The sequence below is a fragment of the Mytilus californianus genome, unplaced genomic scaffold (genome assembly GCF_021869535.1).
Source record: "Mytilus californianus isolate M0D057914Y unplaced genomic scaffold, xbMytCali1.0.p SCAF_22, whole genome shotgun sequence".
Lineage (NCBI taxonomy): Eukaryota > Metazoa > Mollusca > Bivalvia > Mytilida > Mytilidae > Mytilus > Mytilus californianus.
Window position 1 is genome coordinate 5008965 of NW_026262671.1, and position 25034 is coordinate 5033998.

Sequence of the window (25034 nt, forward strand, 5' to 3'; positions counted from 1 at the left end):
TCATTTCTTCAAATATCGTCAAAACCACTATAATTTTTTTTAACAATAACTGATTTGTTTAAACAAATTGAATGTTAGCTACAAATGTCCGTTTTTCAGGAAAATGATATTCCAAAATGTCTAATGAACCTGAAAATCCTTTTAAATATTTGCTTCGATGGTTTTATTTCAAATTAGGTAAATAATTCAAAACAAACAACAATATAATTATGTTAGCAGTCCTCTTGCCGGGGCAGCATTACTAAAGCAGAAGCAGTGCGGAGTTGCTTTTATATCTATATTAAGAAAAACAGAGACTATTTCTTTCACTGTAGTTTCAACTCCAAACCAGTGTACAGAAATGAACAAAGGTCAAAATTTTACAGTTACAAAAACAGTGTATTCAATTCTGTTCCTTTCTGACTGAAAAACATTTCTATATCATTTGCAACATCTATATTGTAACAGATCATGCAGAACAAGATGTATAACTGGTTGTCTTATTGTCATAGAAATGTTTGTACTCAATAAGGATTTTTAGGAATTCTGTAGACCTGTTTAGAGAACTAAGCTTTCAGATTCATTGTCCCCCCTTCTTGTCAACACATCAAAACATACGCTTATAAATGTAGTTTTGTGTCGAATTAAAAAATATGTCGTTCAGTCGACTAATAATTCATGGTTCACGCATCCAGCAAGTAATCAATTATTTTCATAAGATTACGGACTTTGAACAGCAGTTTGCCTTATTAGTAAAAGTTCACACTTCAGTCCTATATAAAATTATGATAAACTATCAAATATTTCATGCCAAAAAATTGAGGGTTTTTCTTTTAAGATTCCTAAATTTCTTTCACACCATGATTAGTTTTTCCATGGGCATAAATCGTTTTTTCTGTTATTTTCTGTCCCTTTCACAAACAACAAATTCGACATGATATCTTTGAGTAGACATATACGTAATTGTGTGAATGATTAAACACCATTATTTTATATTGTTTCAACATTTAGATTTATCCATGATTCGTCTTTGTAATTATAAGATCGAGGCAAATTATGATGCTCATAAATATGCTGATTTGAAAAAGTATCACAACAGTTGTCATTTTGATAGAATATTTAATTGTATTCGTATAACTTCCAATTAAATCCTATATGTCAATAATAGAATGACCAACATCAATCAGCATTTCAATTTATTTGTAAACTAAGTAAATGCATGTATGCTGCCCTAAATCAATATATTTACATTCTTGATAATAACTAACTCCTAAACTTCAACATTTTGAAGAACATTTTGTTATTGATTTAGTTTTTTCATAACGAAATGATACATAGAAATTAAATAAATGAAATTAAATATGATTCAACAGATCCCCGAGGTGATTGTGCCACACACAAATGGCTATATAGACTTGTTTCGTCTGACAGTAGAACCTTCTTTGATGTCTTGTGGCAAAACCTGCTATGTGGAATACTTTTACAGGCACAACAATGTCCTGTCAAAAGATAAGCGTTTAATCGGATTCCAAGTGTTGTGAAAAAAGTCCTTGTATATGCTCGTTCATGAGCGACAACTCTTCCAATGATCCATACATGGAATGTTGCATGGCAAAATCTCGGTATCTGTTCAATGAAAATAATGCACTTTATGTGCATATGGACTGCTTTTCTGGATCTACTTTCATCAGGAACCATGAAACCGGGAACTTTGAAAGCCATGAAGTCCTTGAATATGTAAAGAGGAATAACCAAAAGGGACCTTAAGGTGGAAGACCTGGGGTATGGGAGATAACACTTACAAATATATTGGAAGTCAATTGACCGTTTTAACCCGGCAGCTATAGAAAATAATTTATAAGTTGTTTATGGTGTTTACATTTGTTTAATTAGAAAAATGCAGCAGCGTCTAAGAAATTTGGAAAAGTAACGCATTAAATGTTTGAATTACATTTCGTTTTAAGATTAAAATTCAAATGTAAAATTCATGAATGATCATTCATAAATGAAATGCATCTAAAACAAAATACTTAGGAGTTTTGGGATGACTCTTCACATCATTTAGATACAATCATGGAAGTTTGGGGAATCATTGAATTTGAAAAAAAGGTGGATTGTATAATGTAACAGTTCTAACGATAGGTTGTATTCAACTGTATGTCTTGTTTTCAAATACAAACGGCAATATTCTAGAAGATATGATCTGAACAAAAATTCCAGTTCAGGCTAATGCTTACAGATAACCTACATTAGCATAAAAAATAGTTTAAATAATGACAGATTGTCTGTTTACTTTGGGATACATTGAACTTAATGTCAGTTGACTCGATATCAGGTAGATTTTGTAGACGTTGACAGGAAACCAACCTTACGTATTCTAATGTCCAGTCTGTGTTTTGTCTGATTTTAATCGATCTTATCAGTTAAGGCCTTATCAACTGATTTTACTAGTGTGTTCATATGTTGTACTGTTACACCACTGTCTAAGTTATGGGGAGGGTTTGGCACCCGCTTACATTTTTAACCCTGCCACATTGTGTATCATGTGTATGTGCCTGTCCCAAGTCATGAGCCTGTAAGTCAGTGGTTGTCGTTTGTTGCTTTATATCATATTTGTAATTAGGTCTTTCCACTTTTCGATGGAAAGACCTATTATATTTGTTCTGATTATCAGGTCTTTCCACTTTTCGGTGGAAAGACCTATTGTATTTGTTCTGATTATTTTTTTTTTCTTCTTCCGCCACTTTTATTTCTTGCGTATAAATTTTGTTTCGCAAGATGTCGCTTAGATGTTTGGTATATGATATCGAACAGTTTATGCGTCTTTGAAATTTACCCTGCGTAACCAAATACTTTTCTTTGTAGGAGTTATCTCCCCGAACACTACCTTCCTTGTGACTGCATCTCCTCCGTAACCGTAAAAGAAAGCGACAAATTTATTTTATAAAATTGCTCGTTATATCCTTCGCATGATTTGTCCTATTTTGACCGAAGCGACATGAACACTCCATATGAGAGTTATTTCCCCTTATGCCTTTGATATAAGTGATATGCATTTCTATCTTGTAAACCATAAGTGATAGAGATCTAGGATATTTTTATTTGAGGTCCTTGATCCAAAAATAAGAAAATTAGGTCAAGGTCAGAGGTCAAGGTCATATTTTAAATTTTGATTTTGACTTATTTTCAATTCTTTTCAAAAACCGTATAAGATATCGACAACATATTTTTAATTAATTGTAAGATGCGACATGTCGTAACACAAAATTTTGGTTGAAAAGGTACGCTAACATTAAATTGGAGTTTTCTCCCCTCTTATATTAAAAATGAGGCATATAGTGATATAACTCATTAACCATATATAATTAAGAGCTATGGTCTTTTGATTTGAAGTCCATTGGTTTATGGACTTGAAATTGAATTCAAGGTCAGGTAAAATTGACGTTCTAGATTTTGGCCTTTGCTTTTACCTCATATGTATACATGATTAAGCCATGGGAATTTTTGCATTACGTTGCAAGCCACTTGACCATGGAAATGCCAACCGGAAGTGACCATGTGTAAACCGGAAGTAGCTATTTTTTGTACTTATTAAATGTAAAAGTATATTGAACCATATATTTTTGGAATCAGTATCAAGTAAATTTTACAAAAAAACCGGAAGTGACATTTTTCAAACCGGAAGTAACAATGTATCTCCCTTATTTAGAAAAAAATGTATAGAAACCATATATTTTTGGAATCAGTGTACAATAAGCTATCATTTGACGCTGGATATGATATTTTAATAGTTCTATATCAAAATTGATCTTTATGGGTGGAAAGACCTTCAATTGTTCTCTGAACAATTGGTTATAATTTTGTTTATATTTTTTACATAATCAGTCTGTTAGTTTTTTCGTTTGAATTGTTTTTTTATTAAATTTGGTCATTTCGGGGCTCTTTATAGCTGACTATGCAGTATGGATTTGCTCATTGTTGAAGGCCGTACGGTGACCTATAGTTGTTAACTAAATTTTATGTCTTTGGTCTCTGGTGGAGAGTTGTCTCATTGGCAATAATAACCCATCTTATTTTTTTACATGTAAATTCATCCATAGAATAATCATCTTTTGCTGAATAAAACAGATTTTCCTTATAAACTTGACAACAGTTATTACTTGGACCATACAAAAAGTGTGGTGGTGAGGTCGAGGACCCCTCCCCAACTTTTAAAAGGGGAGACAATTGCCTCTATACCTCGACTCTTATGCCTAAACATAACTATCTCTCTACTCGAAGGAAAAAAATCAAACATAGGTACACACAAAGCTTTTTTCTTGGTGTGTATCAGTTTTGTCTCAGGAATATATAACACAACCCTAACTCGTTAAGATAAGGATATAAACATATCCTTCAACATCTGGCACATCATTATGTACAAGCTGTAATGTTAATGCTAATAGTATAATGGTCACTGTGCCTTTGCGCCAGTCTTTATAAAGTTAAAATTGTAATACCATACTATCCATTTTGGGGACGAAATTATGATTTATTATTTGTCTTTAGAAATAAAAAAAAAAAACTGAAGAAGTAAATAACTAACATCCATCAGTCATAATTGTAATGTACCTTATGCAAACAATTTGTAAAAATGATCGCCCAACAATGGCTATGTGTTTGTTGGGTTTGCGATGCTCAATAATTTTGTTTTGTTTTTTTTATTGTTGTTTGTCTCACCGGTTGTTTGTTTTTTTGTTTTTTTTTCTTGGTGTAACCTGTCTTATTGGACTTTTGACTTTTGTTCGCCTCTTTGATGCCATCTGTCCAGTTATTAAATTGTTGAAGTCCGGCGTATTTGAGGATGGCTGGCGGACTTGAAGGCAGTGGGCGGGCAAGCTGCCAATAGTTTTCATGCAATAATTTATGAACTGTTCAATCAATGCATTTTCAAATTTTAATATGTAGATACTTATGACATTATGAAGATCAATTTCGATATTGACGATTTTCAATTTTACCGTTAATGAGTTATGGTCCTTGATATATTAGAAAATAAGAGTTCGTGTTTGCTTCCGTTAAGGTGGCTCACCCCAATAAGGACCCCCGGTAGAATTTTTTTATTTTCACATATTTTGTAGATTTTTTTATGCTGAATCCAAAAATGCAAAGAAAAAAGGGGGTCACCAGGCTCGTTTTCCCCTCAAATGGAAGCGAAATGTGCGATTTTGACCCTATTTCCAAACTTTTACACCCTTTCAACAATAACGATTACATCAAATTCAAAGACATTTAGAACCATGTCAGTATGATTATTATGTGAAAAAACAATTAAATTTGAAATGTAAACGTTCCCCTTGGTTGTTTTAGACTTAAAAATCCTTTTATTTTCAGATTTATGTCTAAATTTGGCATTTTTTAATTTCAGTTTAAGGCTAAAAATATTGGTTAAATCGATTTTTCGTAAAATTTCCCCGGTAGATTTTTTTTAAAAACGGATATGTCAAAGCTATGAACTTTTCGAGCATTTTAAGGTAAAATAAAATGGGGGTCACCAGGCTTTTAAAAAAGTTACGAGCTTTTGTTTAACCCCTCTACCCCATGAGGTCTGATTTCAATGCACTCCATTAATTACTTGATTGTGATTTTTTTATTAATGTCTTTAAATAAATAATGTTTGTAATTATATCAATGGACGAAAGCTGAATATAAATGTGATGAACATTTTACTGTTTGTTATAAAAAAGCGAAATTTTGATTATTTTGGTGAAATACGGTAATTTTGTCTGGCGCGAGTTGCTTCCCTCTAATCTGGCGCCATAATCGGACAACAGAAATTTCAGGGTCGCCATTGCAGAGCAGCATACTGCACTGATAAATTCGACCATGTGCATGAATAACAGACATAGTGGCGAATAGACAACGATGAAGGTAGAGTCATTACATAAGAAAACATAGGTTTTAATATATTAGACAGCCAAATGTTATCAGTATCACGAAAAATACAAAGTGGGGGGTTATCTCAAAATACTCGATACTGTAGTGTAGAAAATCACTGCAGCTGAAACCATGCATGGGCTAAATTTCTGTTCTATGTATAATCGTTATGGCTGGTATCTTATTTATGTGTTTACTTGACCCTTAACCTGTTAACTGGCAAGTTGTGAACATGTATAGCCTGTTTTGAAAAAATATCCGTGTCAAACAGTCAAAGAGGGGATGGTCATTTTCAGCATCTCATGATCAGCGCTATCGTTAGCGTCAAATAAGTCTTGATTTTATATCGTCATTCGTAAAATCTAATTTCGTAGCCACGTTAGGGAGCTACCATTTGATTTTTATGGGGGGGGGGGGGGGGGGGGGGGGGGCTAGGATGAAAAATGTTGTCCTGCTTTTTTTTTTAGTTGTAATCTCTGTCCTGCCTTTTAATTTTTTTACTCTATTCGGTCCTGCCTTTTTTTTTACTAGTTTAAATTTATCCTGAATTTTTTTACACAAATTGTCATCCTGCCTTTTTTTTTTTTACCCGTGTTGCTCATCCTGCCTTTTTTTTTTACTCCAAACTCCTGTCTTGCCTATTTTTTCAAATTTCATCCTAGCCCCCCATAAAAATCAAATGGTAGCTCCCTTAGGGTCAAATGAAGTTAAATATTTATCGTTAGCGTCTATAATGACTAGTAAAACAGGTTGGGAACAAACCCTCTACATGGTGTTTATACCTGTATAGAGGAATAATCCTTCTATAGTGGGATAAAAGAGGGGTATTTTTGTTTAGACTGGATTTAAAGCAAAATAGGGCAGAATGGCATTTTCTAGTTATATTTGCTATAATCTATAGCACTATATATGCATCAATTATTGCACTTTACTGTATTCTGTATTTCTTTACCAAAAAATGGCCTGGGATGCCCAGTATTCTGCTAAAGTGACAGAACTTGCAATCTATTGTATACCTATCTGAACACCTGATCAACAACAAAAGGGACATGCAGTTGACCTTTAAATTTTATGTTAAATCTAACAATAGAAATTCTGTTCAGTGAGGCATAACTGAGTGGAATTTACCTGATCATCACAGCTTTCAATTATGGTGTACAATAGATTGTATATTCAGTCAGTTTAGCAGTAAACTGGGCATGTGAAATGAAATTAAGTACATCAATTGGTGCATCAAATGTCACATGAATGTAGCAGGTTACTGCCATAATAAGTAGAAAATGCCATTCTGCCCTATTTTGCTTTAAATCCAGTCTAAACAAAAATTCCCCTCTATAGAAGGATTATTCCTCTATACAGATTTAAACACCAGTGGCGGATCCAGGGGGGGGGGGGTTCAGGGGGTTGGAACCCCCCCTTTTTTTTGACGTTCAATGCATTTGAATGGGGACATGTAGTTGGAACTCCCCCTTTATCCTGGGTTAGGAACCCCCCCCCCCTTTTTATAAATGGCTGGATCCACCCCTGAAAACCATATAGAGGGTTTGGTCCCAACCTGTAAAATGGGGTACCCCATAACTTCCCTCGGACAGGGGTTCATGATTACCACTCCCTATCCCCAACTCCCATTTCTCTTCCCTTTTACTCTAAAATTTTCTCCCCTAACTTCTACTTCCATCCCCCTTGCTCCCAGACAAAAAAATTGCAAAATATATTTCCCAGATTATTCATCCCCCCCTCTTTTCGAATTCTTGTCCTTTCACCCAAAATCATGTTCGCTCCAATTCACGTTCATCCCTTTTACATTCCCACCCTGAGTCTGTTTGTACCCTTCCTTTTATCTAAATCATGCTTTTGTTAGTATAGTACTATAACAATAAAATAAAGATATATTAAGTTTATTTTTATTGTTTAAAAATAAAGTGACTCACACGAGATCTAACGTTTTTTTTTTCTATTTATAATCTTCATAAGATTTACTTCTACCAAATTGGTTACTTTTATTTTCACTCAGACCAGGCTAATTAACGGTAACGGACCTGCACATGATACCCCCTTTTCTCGCTTCCTGATCCCTCATTCCCATGTTCCCTTATCCCTGTCCACCCGCTCAAGTAGTCCTATAATATATGAACTCGGGGGCATTATTTTCTATTTCTGTTTTCTTTTTACTGATTTTGCTATTTTTCTTCTTTTTTTTTTATTGTCAATTTGCCTCCAAAAAAAAAAATGAAAATATCAGCATGAAAACGTTAAATAGTGAATATATAATGCGAAGGCATATATTATAGGACTACCCGCTCAAGGGGTTCAATTGTTTCGTTTGTTTTCTTGAGAATATATAAATGGCCTGATTTGTAAATTATAACCACTACAGTACGAGGCAATACATTTTATTGATGGATTCGTCTTGATCACAATTTGTTTACAATTAAACACCTCCCCCCCTGTCTCTCTTTTGTATAAAAAATTTCATAACGTCAAGTATCAGGTTTAAACATACACGTAGGGCTTATCTTGTTTACCAAATAACACATACATTTGAGTTGAAAAATTCATTATTGTTTTGTGCTTAGTATTTTTAAACACAAAATTTGTATATCCCATATTCCAAACAGGTTACAAGACACCTCAGCATAATTTGGTTGACGAGGAGTACAAATGTAGCTCAGCTGCATTTTAGAATTTTTAGGCATAGAAATAACTTGTATCGAAACAGCATGCCCTGAGAAGTCTGTATTCAACATATGTATAAAAACAAAATCACTATTTACACTTGCTGTGCATGTAATTTTATTTTGTTTGCTCATTATTGTTGCCACAAATTCTTCATTTTTTTACGCCGTAGTGGAGTGGGCATTAAGTTTTACCCTTGTCTGTATGTATGTCCCAAAATTGGTGTCCGTTCTCCAACTTCAGTTTGCCTCAACCAAATGTTATGAAACTTATACACAATGCTTATTACCAACAAACACAGATCAAGTTTGAATTTTTTTTGGTGGTGTCACTTTTACTGTTCTAGAGTTATGCCCCTTTACAAATGGAAAAAATTGCTGAATTTTTTGTTTCTGTTCTCTAACTTTAGTTTGCCTCATCCAAATGTTATGAAACTTATACACATTACTTATTACAACAAAATTCAGATCAAGTAAAACTTTGGGTAGTGTCACTCTTACCGTTTTTTAGTTATGCTCCTTTATAACTTTATATGCAAGTGGGGGCATCATCTGTGTCCCATGGACACATTCCCCATTTATTTAAAATATGAACTGCATTATGCTTTTAAATGTCAATCATGGTTGATTTGCTGACAGAATTACTCTGACATTTAATTTCAGGCTTCAAGTACATGTAAGAGGAAGGAGTGATTTGTTGTGAAAGATCCTGGAATGTTCAACTTTACTTGTAAACTATTGGCAAAGAACTGACAGAATTTACACGAGAAGCCAGTATCATCTTGTCTTGCAATTGGGAACTATATGTAAAGTGCAGAAACTTAAGAACAACATTAGAAGCCAAGATCAACAATACTTGGAACTACATGTATAATCAAAGTACTGTCAGAATCCATATGAGAGAACCCAAGATCATCTACACTTGGTGTCTATATGCAAAGTGTTGTCAGAATCCACTTAAGAAGCCAAGATCAACTATAATTTGGAACTATATGCTTTAGTGCTGTCAAAATCCATAAAAAAAAATCCAAGATCAAAAGGACCTACTTTACCTACCTGTCCCAATGATGAATACAGATTATTGAGTCTAATAAAAAACACTGATGAAGAATATTGATATAAAAATAATGAAAATATAGAGCTGATCAGCTAATGATTGTACATGTACATGATGTATACATGTCAACAATTACTAGTATATTGAAATTTACAATGCTAATAAATGTTTTATAAATTTGATCTCATAGACATTTTAGGAATAAAAATCAAAAATTTTCAAAAAATGAATTTTAATAGAGCTTTTTTTGCTTTCTGTAGTGAATTTTGCTGCAAACACAATTCATGATATGCAAACTGCAATATATGCAGTTGTCTTTAATACAGAAGGTAGCTATGAGATTTGGAAATTTTGGAAATCATAATACCAAGTGGCAGTTGTGGTAAATGCACATGCCTCTGCCTCATCTTTTACCTCACCAACCCCTGACCTAAATGGCCACTTGAATTATTTTACATCATTTGGCATTTGTTTTCCATCCATATGCTATTCAGTTTCTATTTCAAAAGTTATATTTTCTGGATAAAAGGAGAAATAAAATAGTTTTGTTCAATGAGACAGCAACCAAACAAAACAACCAAAAGAATTATATATTGTCTGGGAAAACTTGTGTCTCACTATTAACTGACAACATTTTTACCGACTGTAAATTCAGAAATTATTGCGTGCATTTATTATTGCGATTTTTGACGAATGGACTAAATTGCGAGTTTAATTATTGCGATTACAAAAAAAATCTGCATAAAGATCTATAATTCAGTTATCAGAATGCAAGTTCTTATTATTGCGATATTCACCCTGTCGCATTATTTGCATTAATAATAACCTCGCAATAATTTCTAAATTTACAGTATCACAATAATCCAGATTAATTTTGTTTTGTAAATTTAGATATGCACTCAAATTAATACAGATTGCTACAAAAATCTCAAGCACATTTCAAGGTTAAAGTTACCTGATTAGGGTTGTTTATCAGATACTGTTAGCAATAGGTCATTTGTCAATTTCATGTTTTTGTGTTTTTGTCTGTTTTTTCTAATACTAAAAGTACATGTAGTAGATAAACTATATGTATGCAATGATTCACAAATGTAAGGAGTACATGTCTGTCTGGCAATTGTCATTGACCACATTTGCATGGTTCATTGGTCAATGGTAAGTCCTCTTTTAACATGCTACATTGTGTAATCAATGGGTTATTATATTTGGTGTATGGTATGATTATTAAATGTATATATTGAAATATTAAGTAAAAAGATGTGATATGATTGTAAATGAGACACTCCACAAGAGACCAAATGACACAGAAATAAACAACTAAAAGTCACCATACGACCTTCGACAATGAGTAAAACCTATACTGCATAGTTGGGTATAAAAGGCCTCCAAATGACAAATGTACAATTTAAAACAATTCAAATGAGAAAACTAATGGCATACTTATGTACAAAATAATGAATGAAAAACAAATATGCCCGTCTTGCAGGGTCTATCTGAACTTAACCTTATGTTCATGGTTTTGTCTGTTACTGGCATACTATATATATGTTTAAAATATTTGGTTGATGGGGTGATTGTAACAGAGGCGGATTTAGGGGGAGGGCTCATTGGTTGATTATATAGGGAATCACTGAAGCATGACTGGATCAGGCCTCTCTTAGGCAGTCACCCCCCCCCCCTTTTTCATGAAAAATTCTGGCTCCGCCACTGTGTAAGTCTGGCTTGGATTGGTTTATCTGATCATTTTCATGATCATTGATAATATTAATTTTTTCTGATACTTGTAGTGAAACTTCATCTTTAGGAATATCAACATAAAACAAATCATGAATGATGATTAGTAAAGCAGGTGAGACATTTCAGCTTGTGCACTCTTGTTAACACAAAAATTATATGGACTGTCGCTAGAAAATGAATGGACAATGCATGCTTGGTATGGACAAAATTCCTCCCTTTTACCATACGAGGCTGCGTATTTATCTCGGGTGGGGGTGGGGTAAGGGGCACTTCCTATATTCAAGGTGATGGGACGTGCCGCTGGAATAGGTCACCTTTTCAAGCTTGAAAATATGTGAAAGGCAGTGTCTGCGCGTACCCGCATGCGGGTACGAATAGTCAAATTGCCATTCATAGGCTACGCGTACCCACATCCGGTTTTATAATAAAATGCCATCGGATCGGGAATGAAACGTGAAATATATACGGAATGTGTCGCAATTAGTGAATAAATTGATTAAAACTACTCAGAATTTTTATAAATATATATTTATATATAGGTTAGTGAACAGTTTTTCTCAGTTAATAAATATCATTAAAATGGAAGAGAGTGATATACATGTGGGGAAGATATTTCAAAGTTATCATGAATTGGAACAATTTGTTCAGAACTATCAGTCGATTAATTTTATACAATTGTATAAAAGAAACTCGGAGTCAATTGCAGCTGCAGAGAAAATAAGAACTGGAAACACAAAAATTAAAGAGGAATTAAAGTTTAACAGAATAAATTTTTCCTGTATTCAAGGTGGCAAAAAATTCCAAACAAGTTCGACAGGAAAAACACCTAATACAAGGTATTTGTTTTAAATTGTAGTTTTAAATCGAATTTGCCGCGTTTCATCCATTAGTCAAGTTTATTTTTTTTTATGTCGAATACTTCTAGTTTTTCTATTGTAAACCGTTCATGATATTAAGGATATGTCTACTTTCAGTACTTTCCAAATGGAATGTCCTTTCCACTTTAAACTTGGCGTAACTAAAGATGGACAAAACCTGATTGTGAGGGAATCACACAGTTCTCATAAATCATGAGATCAATAAATGTTTATTTGACCATCTTCCTAGACACCCAAGCTTTAATTTTAGTCGTTTAAGGTATCTTAAAATTTCAGTTTCTGTTTAACAGTTTACTAAAAGATTAATATTAAATCTCATATGGGTATTTTTCAAAATCAGTAAAATTTTATTCTTTAAATTTGCATTTACATTTTATAATAGTATTAATTTTTATCATGTTTTTCTTTTACAGGGACTGTACAGTTTCATTTTCCATCAGTGTGCATTTAATTTGCAATGTTTATTATGTATCATTATTTAATAAATACAATTTGTTAATATTATTTTTCATACTCTTCACTCGTTCTACACGAAATCCCCATATTATCGATAATTTCCGTATATATTTCACGTTTCATTCACGATCCGATGGCATTTTATTATAAAACCGGATGTGGGTACGCGTAGCCTATGAATGGCAATTTGACTATTCGTACCCGCATGCGGGTACGCGCAGACACTGCCTATGTGAAAAGGTCGGGAAAACTATCAAAAATATATGATAAGGTCAATAAAGTTTCCATAACTTCTTCGTCCGTCATCTTTCTTGGTGTTCCCGGGTGTGATTTTATCAACCAAATTTTCTCTTTTAACACTTTGGTATTCTAGTCTTACATTACACTACATGAAACCCAAGCATTATAGGGAAAAGGTTACAATTTTACCTACGCAATATATGAAAAGGTATACATTTTTGAAAAAGGTGGGCCCCAGCGGCACCCCTTATCAATTAAGTATTGAAGTGACCCCTCCTACCACCCACCCCCGGAGGTATTTATACATCCAGCTGTATGAACACCCTGCCATAGCAAGGGATTATCTGTCGGATTAGGGAAGTCATATTTCTATACCCTACGATATGAAAATAAGGAGATGTGGTATGATTGCCAATGAAACAACTATCCACCAAAGTTCAAATTTAAAAGTCAATATTAAAAAAAATTGCATCTCCATATTATCATCATAGGCCGATAATTACGTTTGACATCGGGAAAGGGTGCTTTCATACACGCCCGCGTTCCAATGTCGTCAAAACTATTTTTGAGAAAACCCCTCAAGGCGACCGTTTCCAAGGCGCTCGTCGTTAGTAACATGCGTTAAAATATGCGCACTGTTAAAGGGCCGAGCCACCTTAAATGACTTATAATGCCTTCTTTCTACCAATGGTTTACAAATTATAAATTGTTGTCCCCGATGGTAATATCATCCCAGCAGTAAATACTTTCGAACTGATATTATTTAAAAACAACTTTTCTTAAATTGTCCGTATATAAATCTACAAATAATTGGAAAACTAAAGTTTCAACTCTCTGAGGTAAATTTGACCTTAGATGGATTTGGCTTTTAATTTTAGGTCGTTTTGGATCATACAGCTTTCAACTGTTTCGGTTCTTATACACCGTCGGCTTTTAAATGGTCGTCTTTTTGTGTTCTTGATGAAGGTAAATCCAGAAAAGCGCTTTGGACGCATGAACATTTTATAGAGTTGTTACATTTTTCACAGACCTAGGTCAATATCGCTGCTGGTGGACTATAAGTCCCCGAGGGTTTCATCAGCCCAGCAGTTAATACTTCGGTACTGACAGGATTGATTACAAACATTCCTTAGATTGTCCATTTCTACGTTTATAAATTATTATGAACTTCAGGTTTCAACTCTTTCAGTCAGTCCAGTTATATATTTTTTACTGTATTGTATGCAGCAAGTGACAAAACAATTGTTTCGGTAAATGAAAAATACAAGTTTTTTCTATTGTTGGTTTGAAGACATTCTTACCGCGGAAAATGTTTTTTTTTCCAAAAATTAAAAAGGAATCTATTTTGAAAAATCGTTTTCTTTCTTTTACCTTGCAAATCAATTTAAAAAAGAATCAGAATTGAATATAATGTAATTTCATCTGACATTATTTCCCTGTGGTGTAAATTCACAGCTCCCACTATTTGTGTTTAAACATGTTAAAGTTAAACTGTGCGTTGAAGACATTTTCTGGCACAAGTATATCAAGCTTATTAATGGAGGAATGTATTGCTTCTGCTTTGCTTGCTTAAAACTTCTAAGGAATATTTAAGAACTGATAGAAAATTGTAAAGAAATCCCACAATTGGCAACAATAGTAGATTTCTATCAAATGGATAAAATGTTTTGACAAACTAGTTTTCATTTCAATCGGAATAAATACTGACCTGACACATGTCATTATCTAACATGTCGAATGCTTAGAAGCATATTTCATTGCAACTTGGTATCGTGAAGGTTGTTTCTTCAAAAGAATGACATATCGTTCTAAAAGAAAATAAGTTGATATAGGTATATGATTTCTATTTACAGTTTGTCTTTTGATTACAATTGCACGTCGTATTTCACAATCACATTAGGAATTCAAAATGGTGGCTAAAACATGGAACTTGCCTCTGTTGTTACTTTTAAAAAAAGTAATGAAGATGAATGATGATTTAAATCTATCGGAAGAAAAACTATCATAACGTATCAAATTTCATATACTAATAAGTGAAATTTACATTTAAGTATCTTGAGTTCCTTCGATGTTTTTTTATTAAGTGTAATACTTTGAATTGATATATATATATAGAGAGATTTAAATCATTTTGAACTATAATTAGGATGCATTACTATTCAAATTTCACTATCTTACATCAACAATCCAAATTTCCTCCTCTGTGTTAGACAACTAATTTTTAAGTTTCATCCATGATTTCGTTTACCTTTGATACCATTTTTGACCTAAATATGCATTTTATGTATACAACTAATAATTCGGGTCCAGTCTTAAAGAAAATACAAGCAATTAGTACCTATTTTAAACAAAATAATTCTTTCGCATAGCTGTAACTTTTTTCAATAAGTAGAATATTTGGGTAATTTTTGTTTATAAGCCTTAACACATTTGTAAAAAGTAACTGTTTATTTTGATATTACCCTTTTATATATCATTTTTTATGTTTTCAAATCTTTGCCAATCTTCAAAATCGATCCATATGTATTTCGATATAAGTCTTTCGAAATTGCATATCAAAGGCTTTATTTAAAGCTCAGTTTGAATAACCAATATATCTAATAAACGCACAAAATGACATTGGAAGTTTAACTAAATGTAACCCAGTCAAGCAAAACATTTCAATATGATTTATAACTTTTCTCTACTGTGTTGAAACATGTATCATTTCACAAGTTCTCATTCAAATATTTGCAAAATGTTACAATCAACTTTTTATATTATATTTATGATCATATGTTTAGTGAATGTTTTTCTTGAATATATTGACTCTATATACATGTATATGAATGCAAAAAAAAGCAATCATACAAGGGAAAATATAACAGGCTACAGAAATAAAAAATATAATATAAAACGCCTGGTTATAATTGGATTTGTATTTACAATAGTCATGCACCAAATTTGGCTGGTAACAGAAAATCATTTTTTTTTAAAAATATATATTGTGCTCTTTTTAAACATTTAGATCAAAAACCTGTACCTTTTAGGGACGACAAAGGTTCACAAGAGTTTAAGAAAAATTTGTCGAGTATAACGAGTTAGTAGACGTTTGAAAAAAACGATACCCTAATGACAAACAATCTAGTTTTGTCGGGGTAACACAAGGTCACGGATTGATTATATCTTTATAAATAGTGAACTTCATAATAATTCGCAACAGTTAACAAATTAATTTTTCCATTCAGAGACAGCGTATAGAGGTATGATAACGCTTATATTCAAATCTGGGAAGAGGGGGAACATTTGAAATTAGCGTCTTATAACCTTCTGAACAGGGGCCATACATCATATTCAAAGTAATTGCGGAAAGGTGAAAAAGTGTACCATCGCAAATATTTGATTTAAATCAAAAAGGTTTTGCCAAAGGGCGCAACATCTCTCAGGGTAATAGATTACTACAAGATATAATATTTTTTTCTGAATAAGAAAATGAAGAGGGGGCTTGGAGGAAATGGATAGATTTTTGTTTATTAAAATTTAGATTTGGGGAAAAATTTAGGAGTTGGGTAAAAATGCTTTTTCATTAACGCTAAGACATGTATTCAAACGAATGGGTTTATTTCTAGATTTGTAAGCACCAGTCTTCTAATCCGTCAAGGGTACACAATCGCTCCCTTGTTATGTATTCTGAAAGCAGTACCACTTGTAGCATCAATTAGAAACAACCCTAATAAAGAAAGGATAAAATAAAACTACCAACAAGATCTGGGGATTATATTGAAACAAAGTTAAATTTGTTTACTGATGATACTCAACTATTTAGTAAAAGTGAGGAGTCTATCAAAGAAACATTTTAATACTCTAAAAATTTACGAAAGAAATTGAGGACATTCGAATGAACATAAAAAAATCTTTTGGTATTTATTTAGGTAGGTTGCGTTGACATAGATGATGCCTCCGCTTTCAAGAAATGTTATAACGGGTTATAATTCAAGAAATGTTATAACGGGTTATAATTCAAGAAATGTTATAACGGGTTATAATTCAAGAAATCTTATAACGGGTTATAATTCAAGAATGGTAAAAGTGACCCAAACTCGAAATTGATTTGAGCTTTGTGGTAATAAGCTTTGTGTATAAGTTTCATTACATTTGGAAGAGGCAAACTTAAGTAAGAGAACGGAAACGAAAAAATCAGCAATTTTTCCATTTGTAAAGGGGCATAACTATTGAACGGTAAAATTGACGCCACCTGAATCCGAACTTAATCTGAGTTTTGTGGTAATAGGCATTGTGTATAATTTTCATAACATTTGGTTGAGGCAAACTAAATTTTGAGAACGGAAATCAATTTTCGGACGTACGGACGGTCAAGGGTAACACTTCGTGCCCCCTCCGGTGACGCAGGGGCATACAATAAACAAGATTAAAAAGTCTATAAAAATTGTAAATCAAGAGATCTTAGATTTATGGGAAAAGTTTCAATTGTTTAATCATTTGAACTGTCTTTGATTGGCTATGAAATTGACTTGTGCATATGTTTTGATGATATGAAGTCCCTCAAGTTCATCATTCCCATACCCTATTTTCTTTTTGTAAACCGCACATCGTCCTTTAGATTTGGTTTTTTACCCGTTCCATATAAAGGACCAAATAATGTTATTTATTTATATTTCGTATATATATATGGAATGCCCCCTCAAGTCAATTTCGTATCAAATCAAAGACAGTGCAAATGATTAAACAGTTGAAACTTTTTCCGTAAATCTAAGATCTCTTGAATAAAAAAATAAAAGATACATGGGACTTGAACAATAAATTTTTTAAACCTACTTTGAACATTTTAACAAACTAACAAATAGAAAGAAGTGGATAGCAAAATAAAGCCGCGTTAAAGCTACATTAACAAGTTGACCTTTTATACACTGTTCAAAGTTAATCTTGTGTAGCTATGAAAATTGTCAAAAAAAAAAAAAAAGAAAAAAAAAACGGTGTTGTTGCCGAAGCAAAAAAAAAATTGCATTTAAGATAGTCACTACTTTTATGTAAATATTACAACTCCAAATAGCCAGATTAAGTGGGATTTACAATTTTGGATGGAACTACCAGAGGGAGATATTTGGAACAAATTGAGCAACACAGTGGAAATGACTGCATAATATGATTCACACAGAAGAAAGATTAAAAAGACGACTCGACTCGTTCAAATGGAAAGTGTCATTTTTGTAATGAAAAAAAAAAAAAAAAAAAAAATTCATTGTTTTATCTTTTTGTAGACCTCAAAGTGGTGAAATAAAGTTAAACGTGAAATATTGTGAAAATATGTAATTTTGATTTTGTTCAAAATTGAGAATCTAACTTTTATAAAAATCAGATACGAGTATAATTTAGGGTTTCATAAATGCAAATATTCATTTTCAAATTTTGATACGATGCTTCTTATACATGTTATAACAATTCATTTCAATTCAAATCTTTATTGCCATAACACTACATATTTACATGTATAGTATGTGACACAACATAACAAAATAAAAATAAACAATAACAACAAGATCATTAATATACATAATAAAAGTAAATATTTCAAGAGTCCCCTGTCCTCAGTTCTATAGACTATTTTAAAAAGGATCCTAGCTTATTTACCTGTTTGTGTGATCTTGGGTTGAGTATATATGTAATTTTTAACAAAATTGGTTATTTGGAAATCCAGGAAAATATCAAAATATCAAAAGAAAGGGTTTACAAAATTGGTTTTGAGTATGCTAAAAAAAATTCCAATCTTTTTAACGAAACAAGAACAATAAAGCCTTCTCTATTATGATTGAGACTGTACGTAGATACCAATATAATTTGCTAAGTCAGGCTAGTGTTATGACCACATCTATATTATATAATCATTTATGCCTTCCGCCTTTGGGTTTTTGATTTTTTTACCTTTGCGCATTCTTAAGCAGGTGGGTACTGATGTGTGATTCGGACACAAAGGGTTTTCACAGTGCTGTTTCTATTTTATTTACCCTTGTATTTATATTTACTTAAATTTTACTTTATCATGAAAGTGTATACTATACACGGTTTGTACTATCAACGACAATTGTTTTTTTTGTCGCTGACGTCAATGTCAAATTAATGTCACTGATGAGTCTTTTGTAGACGAAGTCGATCTATGGCATCCACAATTTTAATCCTGATACCTATGATGAGTTTATTACTATCTACTACACCTTTGTTGCTAGCGTCTTTGTTAGATTATTTTTTTATGTCTGTTTGAATTTCGTTGAATTGTATGTCTGTGATGTATTCTTACACAGTTTTGGCTACTGGATCCCATTTATTTTCACAATAACCTTCTATGTCTTTTTGGGTTGCTTACTAATTTTTGCAATATAACGAAACTATAAACAACTGTTATACAAGTGGAAGGTTTAGTTAGCTATAAAACCAGGTTTCACCAACCATGTCTCTGGAAAATGCTCGTACCAAGTCAGGAATGTGGCAATTGTTTTTCGCTTGTTTTGTTGATTGAAAGCGATTGAGTTTGTCAGTTTTCCCTTTTTGAATTTGCCTTGGTTTTTTTTGTTATACTTTTTTACATTGTAATCAACACTCCCTAGGTAATATGTCTTTTCTAATGTTTAAATAAAATATGTCTATTATATACTCTTAACAAAGGTAAATTGTATTAACAGGTGCATATCAGAAGCAAGTATTTACATACTTCTGAAATAACTCTTTTTTGAAAAATCCTACTTTTTATGAATGAAATACACACTTCCTTTCAAATAACTTTTAACGAGTTGCGCGTGGCAAAATAATATTCTACTGGAATGTAATAGTAATAAAAATAATAAAAGAACGAAATGAATTGTCATTAAAATCGAAAATGTTTAATATACAGGTAGCTTTTGGATATATACAGATAAAATGAATACATTGTCTAAATATTTATACATATGGAGTGATGTATAAATAAATAGATAGAATATAATTATGATTATTTAGAATGGGGGTTTTCTTTCTCTCGTTTGCATTTTCCCAGACAAATGAGATTCTGAAATAGTTAGGAGTCCCTAAGTTGCTTACCTGGATAATTTAGGGTTTATCAAACAAGTGATTATTTAAAAGAATATGTTTGCAATTGAAAGACATATATATAATACAGATTTCAAAAATATATTTCAGTATAATTTTTTTAACACAAGAGAAAAAAAAATAGTTTAACGGCAACAGTTGTTTAACAAACAATTCCCGGCACTATAAATAGCATATCAACACTTTTATCTATGCATAGCCGTCAGTAACCTACAGTTTTCACCATTCACTTCATTTGGTCTCTTGATGATAGTTGTTTGCTTGGAAAGGACAGTTATTGCTTGTTTATTTTTGATTTGATTTATTAAAAGTCGATTCCTGTTGATAAATTTTAGCAGTATATTCTTGATTATTTAAAAAAAATTACTGTTTAATAACAACACAGTGACAAGTCTGCTATGGAAGGGGCGCAGTTGGTGTCCACAGGAATACCTATTTCGTGTCGATATACTTAAATGACGAAACGTACAAACATACTATCAAGGAGACAATTTACTGCTTTAACTATCACATTACACTTACAGTAAGTTAATCTAGCATATGTTCCTTTTTTTATTACAGAAGGAGTTTGTCTATGAGTAGCGACAAGTGAATGTGCATCCGTATTTAAAAAAAAAAACTAGTTACTCAGTATTCACCTGAAAAGCTAACAAAACCTTTAAACAGATTTATTAAGAAGGGATATAGTTATGATACTGTTGTCAGGTCATTAAAGATTGCATATTTTGGCTTTAATATTGATTCACTTATAGGGTCTTTGCATCGGAATTAAACATATTTATTCTAAAACCAGTTGTTGGCATGACACGGGTTATGTTCTTCTCATATATTTTATGATTGCATAATACTAAACCCCTAACAGGAGGGATTGTGCCTGATATTCATATGATGAAGACATAATCTTTCAATCAGTTTAATTGAGGTCTGGAGCTGGCATGTCAGTAACTGCTAGTAGTCTGTTGTTATTTATGTATAATGGTCATTTTGTCTATTTTCTTTTGTTTCCTATTCTGACATCGGACTCGGACTTCTCTTAAACTGAGTTTCACTGTGCGTACTGTTGTGCGTTTGTTTTTTCTACATTGGCTAGAAGTATAGGGGAGGGTTGAGATCTCAAAAAACATGTTTAACCCCGCCGCATTTTTGCGCCTGTCCCAACTCAGGAGCCTCTGGCCTTTGTTTGTCTTGTATCATTTTTAATTTTAGTTTCTTGTGTATAATGTGGAGTTTAGTATGACGTCCATTATCACTGAACTAGTATACATATTTGTTTAGGGGCCAGCTGAAAGACGCCTCCGGGTGCGGGAGTTTCTCGCTGCATTGAAGACCCATTGGTGGCCTTCGGCTGTTGTCTGCTCTAAGGTCGGGTTGTTATCTCTTTGACACATTCCCCATTTCCATTCTCAATTTTACTAGAATACGAAAACATTTGTTTGATAGGATTTTTTGGAATGTGTATCAGTCAAAATATTCACCAGAATTAAAAAAAAACAATCTAAAACATCCAAGGATTATTTTCATATGCTTTATTACAAAGGTTTATGATAGTTTCTTATTAAAAGTTATGGAACTAGTTAAAATCACTGAGTGATTAGCTGTCGAACACTTACTAAAGGCCAATATAGAACGATTTTCAACTGTGTGTTAGTGAGGTTAAGGTCATCAACACATATATGTGATCATGAAATGCACAGAGTAGGCATTAAGCTGAGATGTGCTAATGTTATGACTGTTTACCATTTTATTCTTTGTCGAGCGCCTTGACTTAAATCTAGGAATCAAGTACCGAACCACTCATTACTGAATTGATGAACCCCTCGAAGAATGACAGTCCACTGTACTAGTTAATTAAAATAAAACTAGTTATTTTTAGATTAGTAGATGAAATTAATGCCTAAACTCATTTATTTTTTTCAGAAAATGCCGTTTGTGACTTTCAAGTTTAAACACCTACATTTATAGAGTTGGTTGAAAAACGTAATTGTGTTACACTCTTTAAAAATATCTTGTAAGTTACTAATTGGTATTTGACCAAGTTTGCATTATAGTTGATGCCTTCCATTGTCTTTAAATATCGACAAGGAGTCACATGTGTATAATTTATTCAATGTTTAATTCTGATATTAATTTATACGTTTGCCAATATAACTATTAAGTACGCTGTCTTTTATCAACAATTTTAATGATATTGATAGAGGAAATGAAAGATATGTTCCCCTGTCCATTTATATTGTCATTAAGACCGAAGGGAAATGATGTTTGCAGTCGTTTAACCCAAAACAGGTTGCAAATTTTAAAGGAAATTGTCCTGCCCAGCATTCCGGTTTATCCACTTTGCAGAACAGACTTTTGAATGTGATTTGTTTTTCATCTGAACATATAAGGAATAGTTAACACTTAATGTTGAGCAAATAATATTGAAGTATTATATATGAGCACACTGTTTTGCATGTTATAAAAATATCAATTGTCGTTTTTTTTTAGATTATTCTATTAAGATAGTCATGATAGCTACATATCAAAACAGTATTTGTCCAGACTATACAAATACTATAGAGAACATAACCTATCAGTAGAACAATAACTGCAAGGAAACGTCTGTTGTTGTCACCCTCTTTTAGCAACAGTAGTAGGCTTTTATTTTGTACAATGGAAACATATGTATCATCTACAAAAGAAAATTTGACGTTTGTTAATCCTAATACGGTTAAGAACATATAACATTCAAAATGAAAATTATTATATTATTTCCACTTATACATTAAAAATCATATATTTTCCCTTACTACAATAATATAATATCAGTGACCACCGTCCCTTTTCAATCAAAAAACACATAATAACAGGCGACACACGTCATTTAACCTAAACAAAATTTGTGCCAGGGTAATATTATGTATACACAGTGAACATTGTAGATCGAAAAAGTGAAAAAGAAATCATGTTTAATACTTTTCACCTGACCTGTACGAACATTTCATTAAACTGGCAACATATCTGACAAATGATGAAAGGACAAATAGTACAAGACCATGACCTGCAAATTTTTGAAATCATGTTTTTAACAAATGATTGTCAGTTATATACGAAATTGAAAAGCTGAAAATTCCAAAACCTACGCACTAGTGTAAGTGCTTGATCATATTATTTTAACGACGCTCAAGAAAAAACCCCACAAAAATGTCAACGCCAGACATAAATTCAGTTGGACACAATATAAGCATTTACAGTTAAGATTGGAGTCGAGCTCACCTCACAACCTCACTGTAGACAGGTTAGTTCGACTACTTACAGTACTCAACCATTGATACCCCAATTAAAGACCTTGAAATATTGACACAATATATGTATATATCATAAATGATAACCTAGTTTTTACTTTGAAACTATACTTTTTTAAATTGTATATTTTAGTTCTGCATTAGAGATGAGGCCATCAGTATTTTGTTTTCCTCTTTCTCTGTTAATATCTATCCGGCAAGGGCAAGGTAAGTGCACTCATATTTTTTATTTGGTAAGTGATTTCCTTGTTGTTGTATACATCATGTCCTCTGTTATTCCCTGTTGATATGACTGATGTTCTTATTTTATCGTGCAAATTAAATAAAGGTAAAATCAATTCGTTCTACATTAAAGTCCATAAAAACTCCAAATTGTTTGAACCTACATGACAACATTCGTCTGAGCTAATGAGCCAGTATTTTTGTAATCATCAGTTGAAATAAGTCTTCTCGAGTCATTTAACATGTAAAAAAAAACCTAAAATGATGAACTTGTATATAGAACCTTTGCATTTAAATTCTTAATACAATAATTCAAGTTGTTTTCATCTATCTCTGTTATTAAAATAATGTGAAATAGAACATTTCGTATATCAAGTGCACACGTCGAATTGTTTAGCATGTTTCACTTACATGTATCATTAAATTCATGTTGAAAGTCTGTAATATGAATGATTTACTACGATGTATCACATAATCTTAACATTATCAATGTTCTATGGAAATAGGGTCTCAGGTCAGATGAACCAAATAAACTCATCATAGATACCAGGATTGAAATTTTGTATTTGAGCCAGACGTGCGTTTCGTCTACAAAAGACTCATCAATGATGCTCGAATATAAAAAAGTTAAAAAGGCTAAATAGAGTACGTTTTCCTTGCGGTAATTTCAGTTGAAGAGCATTGAGGACCAAAAATTACTAAAAGTTTTGCCAAGCAAGACAGACATATAAACCTTAAAATCATTATCAACACCAAATATAATGATCCTATCGCTAATAGTACCTGCAAAACAGATAAAACCACCAAATATTACCATTGACCAATGAATCATGACAAAAGAACTATAATTGTTGATCAAGTAGTCCCTGAGACATGAAATTGAGGTCAAGGACAATGTACCTATCACAGACGGAAACATTTCAGCTTAAGGTATCTGTGTACAAGGTACGAAGCATCCATATCTTCTACCTCCTGAAATATAAAGCTTTATACACATAGGTAACGCCTATGATGCCGAAGCCGGATTGTTATCCCTATGAACCGCTGACTTTCGTCGCAGTCGAGACAAATACTAGTTCAGCATTACAAAGTTTAAGATAAATACGTATAAATGAATATTAAAATCCAAAAACTGACAGACTTTTAAATGGATTTTTGAACAAAGAATCGGTTTCGTTCTACACAGTTGATAACTTATCTGACAATCTGCTGTAAAACAAAAACAAGCCAAGATCGTCCATTTTTTAGTTGCTATTATATGAGTTTTTCGGAAAAAGCTGACAGATATCTAGAAACACTACAGGTGTTAGCTATTTGCCATGAGATGGGATCTGTAATCTCTGTACAGGTGAGTTGTATGTAAACTGACCCGTGACCGCAATTAATTTTGTCTTTCATTTCGTCAGGAGAATGCATGCAAATAAAATATGAATATGACATTGCCTCCTCAAAAAGTTTGTTTTAGTGTACACATGTAGAGTACGCTTTTGGGGTCTAATTTCATTAAAATTTATGA

General features: G+C 32.5%; 1 protein-coding gene across 1 annotated transcript in view; it reads left to right on the forward strand.

Annotated features, from left to right (window-relative positions):
* Positions 1 to 25034, forward strand: part of LOC127732159 (uncharacterized) — a 46383-nt gene that overhangs the window by 2977 nt on the left and 18372 nt on the right. The window contains exon 2 of the mRNA XM_052241227.1: positions 23430 to 23503. Coding sequence (XP_052097187.1) covers positions 23443 to 23503 — 61 coding nt within the window. The 5' untranslated portion in view covers positions 23430 to 23442. The remainder of the gene's footprint in view (positions 1 to 23429; positions 23504 to 25034) is intronic.